At 37.0% G+C, this 3869-nt stretch overlaps 1 protein-coding gene across 2 annotated transcripts in view; it reads right to left on the bottom strand.

Annotated features, from left to right (window-relative positions):
- BubR1 (Bub1-related kinase) overlaps positions 1-2587 on the bottom strand; it is a 25837-nt gene extending 23250 nt beyond the window's left edge. For both annotated transcript variants that reach the window (XM_017623823.1, XM_017623822.1), the window contains exons 1-2: positions 2068-2587; positions 1616-2002 (exon numbers count right to left, since the gene is read on the bottom strand). In XM_017623823.1, the coding sequence (XP_017479312.1) occupies positions 1616-2002; positions 2068-2388 (708 nt within the window). In that variant the 5' untranslated portion in view covers positions 2389-2587. The remainder of the gene's footprint in view (positions 1-1615; positions 2003-2067) is intronic.
- Between the last annotated feature and the right edge of the window lie 1282 nt (positions 2588-3869).

The following is a 3869-nucleotide window of genomic DNA, read 5'->3' as shown; positions in this document are numbered from 1 at the left end:
ATAACTCANATTANATNACAAAATAAATAATTGTGAAAACTTGGCAAAATTTGGTGCGACTACAATTTTTTCGACCACTGTATGTATGTAAATATTATATAAAAATTTTGTATTTTTTATTTGTTAACTAACTTTATAAAAGTTTGGTTTCGTTTATGAATACATAATAATAAAATTAACATAAAGACCAGCAATCTATTAAAACAGATAATTTTTTTATTTTGTAAATAAGGAGATATCTGGATGATATCTAGGGATGGGTGGGGGATTTTACGAAATTTCGGCCAAAATCGGGGAATTGCATTGTCGAAATCGGGGAATTCTCAAAAATGAGTTGGCTACCCTGGTAGCGACTGTCAGAGATCCACTGCAGGATTGTGTTGTGTAGGTCAATACCTAAAAATAAGCTGTGGCCACATTGAGCCTAAACTTCTCTCACGTCTTCTGCAGTCTGCATCACATTCGTGGAGGATGTGAAGAGGTGTCGCGCTGGTAGTGTCGCAAACCAGAACCATTGTGAGCTTTACTTTACAGCGACTTGGCAGAATCAATAGGTCTCCACGTATGTCGACAAACACAGCTATGCGGCATTTAAGGGAATTTCGTCTTTTTAGCCTACATTGAATTTCTGTAGGCCAACGACTCTCACCCATTTTGTCGTGTCGACAGCGAACGCAGAACAAACATTTTTTAAAATTTAAAAAGTAAAAATTTCACTACTAAAAATTGTTACTGTTCTTAAAGCTTGCAAAGAAATCTGGAAAGGAAATTTCACTGTTTTTGTTTTTAGGAGTAAGGTGGGAGAGTCATTGATAAAATTAGAGTGAGAGAACGTTTTTTATACAAAACCTTTCATTATTGAATCATGGCTAGTACCTTAAGCCGTACAAAGGTTTATAAATTGAAAAAGGTATGAAGACGTCAATTTATAAAGCTTTTTATACCTACTATATGTTTCATGAATAAGGCCATAAATCTGTAGACTGAAATTAAATAAATAAATCAAATAAAAGTAAAAAAAAAAATCGTTTTAGGTTCCAGGCTAATTTTTTCATGAAAATTACTGAGATAAGTTATAAAAACATTATTTTACGAACATTTAGACATCTTTGCAAAATTATAAAAAAAAAATAAATATATTATTATTAACAGTTGTTGTTGTTGTAGCAGCATACAAATTCCCCAAAGACTTTTTGGGGAGTGTTGCTGGAGTGACAGTCCTTGGCCAGATATAAATCTGGGTAGTTCCGGTTACGTAGACCCGACTGTCGTGGGAACGGTTATTATTAACAGTTTTCGGTCCTGGTTGACCATTCTGTGGAAATGGTCATATCTGTGGTCATAAGCAATAACTCCCATGTCGAAAAACCTGAATCCGAGAAAAAACGTGTTAAACAATTGGATTGTAATGTTATCCTTATGGGGAAACTAAAATGTTGGTCTATAACTTTTTAAATAGCCTAGCTGGCAAGATGGGGATTTCACATACACATGGAATAGTAGTTGCAGAATACGATGGCATATATAACTCATTTCTTTCTTAAGTCGACTAACGGTTACTTCTTATGACCACAGATATATGTATTGTGAAAATTGTATGTATGTATGTATGTACCTGCACTTTTCCAGGCGCATAGTTCTTAACCGCACTACCAGTGCGTGTGCTACCTACAGTCGCTTTTCGCGGATGACCGCGCAACGATGTTAAAGCTAAACGTCTTTCCTCAAATTGTCGTTTGGTATTCTCTTTCACACCTTCATCATCTTGATACATTAAACGCTGGGCCACAGAGAATCCAAAATGTTGATGAGCCTCTTGTAATTCCGCCAAAGGCTGTGCACGACACGCAATCCCTCGGCGGAACACTTCATCCGCCTTGCGTGAATTACCGGATAAATCATAATGATATGCCCAGCAAATATAAAAATCTGCTATCATTGTTCCAATGCCAGCGTTGAATAACTGTTGATAGCATTCCATGGGATGAGGATGGCTATCAATCTGTGACACATACGGAAGAACAAATTAGCAACACTTCAATAACGAGAAACCACATATGTACTCACAAATTTCATGTACAACTTAATCATACGCCTATCCTGGAAATAGCGTGCCTCATTCTCAAAACGTAACAAGCACTTTGTAAGAACCTCTTCTAATCCCGATTCCTTGCCGCCTGAGGGAAAGCTTTGCTCAATCCAACCAATATAAGCATACCATGGTTCTAGCGGATCATTGCCGGTGTATCCCTGAATGGCCTTTTCCAATTCTCGACGTTGAGATAGTAGTTCTTGCGCAGACTCTACATGCAGGGATGCATGCAATATACTGGCATTACGTCCTGCTGCCAGTGGTTGTATATTTTCTTTAGCATCTTCGAAATCCATTTTAAAACGCAAGCTGTAACAGTTGTTCTGAATTTAACGTTTCATCCGTGCTTGTATGCAAATACAAGTAACAGTTCTTTCCTTTGTTAACAAATTCGATATGAACAAAGATATTTCTCGAGCCGTTAGCAGAAATCAAAATGGGCGCGCAGGTGAAGTTAGATGCAAAGGCTACCAACATCCATTCACAATAATGACTAAGAGCCACCGCACACTGCAGACTTATGGGCTGTTTTTGCTTACGCGTAAAAGCACATTTAGCGCATTTAGCCCTAAATGCTACTCTAAATGTAGATTTATCCATACAAAATTCGTCACCTAAATGCAACTAAATGCAACTCCATTTTTGCATTAAGAATCTAAATGCTAAAAGCAACCCTGTGATCTTCCAAAATTTCGACGATTCGAACATGCTTTAATGAGAAAAAGTGGCAACATTGCTTATTCGAGTATACAGTTGCTAGCTGCGTTTCAGTGATCGCCGATCGAGATTTCATTTATTATTTTACATTATTTTGGATAAAGAAAAGTTAAGCAAATTCAACATCAATGTGATGCTGATAGAAATCTGGATTAATTTGTGATCAACTCTGTTTGTTTTGTTTCCTAATTAAGTGTGGAAATTATAATTGACAGCACCGTCAAATGAATATATACACAAACAAATGTTCGGTTATGGTTAAAACAATTCAAGTTTTTGTATTGAATTTTCGGTCTAGAATTTATTTTTTCCTTTTTAGTAGGGGTTTTTGCACATTATCTTTTCCGTGAGAATTTATCGTAATAGATACGGATCTGAATAAGCGACTGGAACACGGTTGTTTGTCAAAAGCATACGATTTCGAACTCGCGTAAATGTACATTTGCTAAATGCGGTAGCATGAACGGTCTTCGAAAACATACGTTCGAAAGTGCTAAATGTTGCATTTTAAATGCAGCAAAAACGCTGCATTACTTTGCATTCTTCTGTCACAACGTACTCTGTCAACAGGGTTTCCAACTTATACGTATACAAAAACAAATTCAGGTCGAAATTGGATGCTATCCAAGACCGATAGAATACAAGATTGCGTTGATTGATGTGAAATTCGGGAGAGTAACGTGAATATGACTCATCGCAGGTTTTCCGGTGAAGAGAGCTGAGAGAGATCTATCAGTAGGTTCATTCCTTATCTTTTTGGACTAAAATCTGAAAAGTGTCAAAATGCCACAGCGTAAGCAAAATGCGCTCACTAAAAGAGAATAACAGGAAAAATAAAGGAACGCAAAAAAACCAAATTTTTAGTCCAAAGAATGGCAACTACAAAACTAACGTCAAATAAGAATGGAAATGTATGTACAAAACACATTCACACAAGCACAAACACTTAAGGCCGGTGCACACAGAACTTTCGCGTTGGCTTTGGCGTTGGTGTTGGTTTGACAGAACGCACGTTTAAAGTATGCTTGCTACAATGAACGCTTGGCAGCTAATGCTTGGG

Source organism: Rhagoletis zephyria, unplaced genomic scaffold (assembly GCF_001687245.7).
Source record: "Rhagoletis zephyria isolate East Lansing unplaced genomic scaffold, Rhagoletis_zephyria_1.1 Rzeph_scaffold_03371, whole genome shotgun sequence".
Taxonomy (NCBI): domain Eukaryota; kingdom Metazoa; phylum Arthropoda; class Insecta; order Diptera; family Tephritidae; genus Rhagoletis; species Rhagoletis zephyria.
This window is presented reverse-complemented; position numbering and strand designations above follow the sequence as displayed.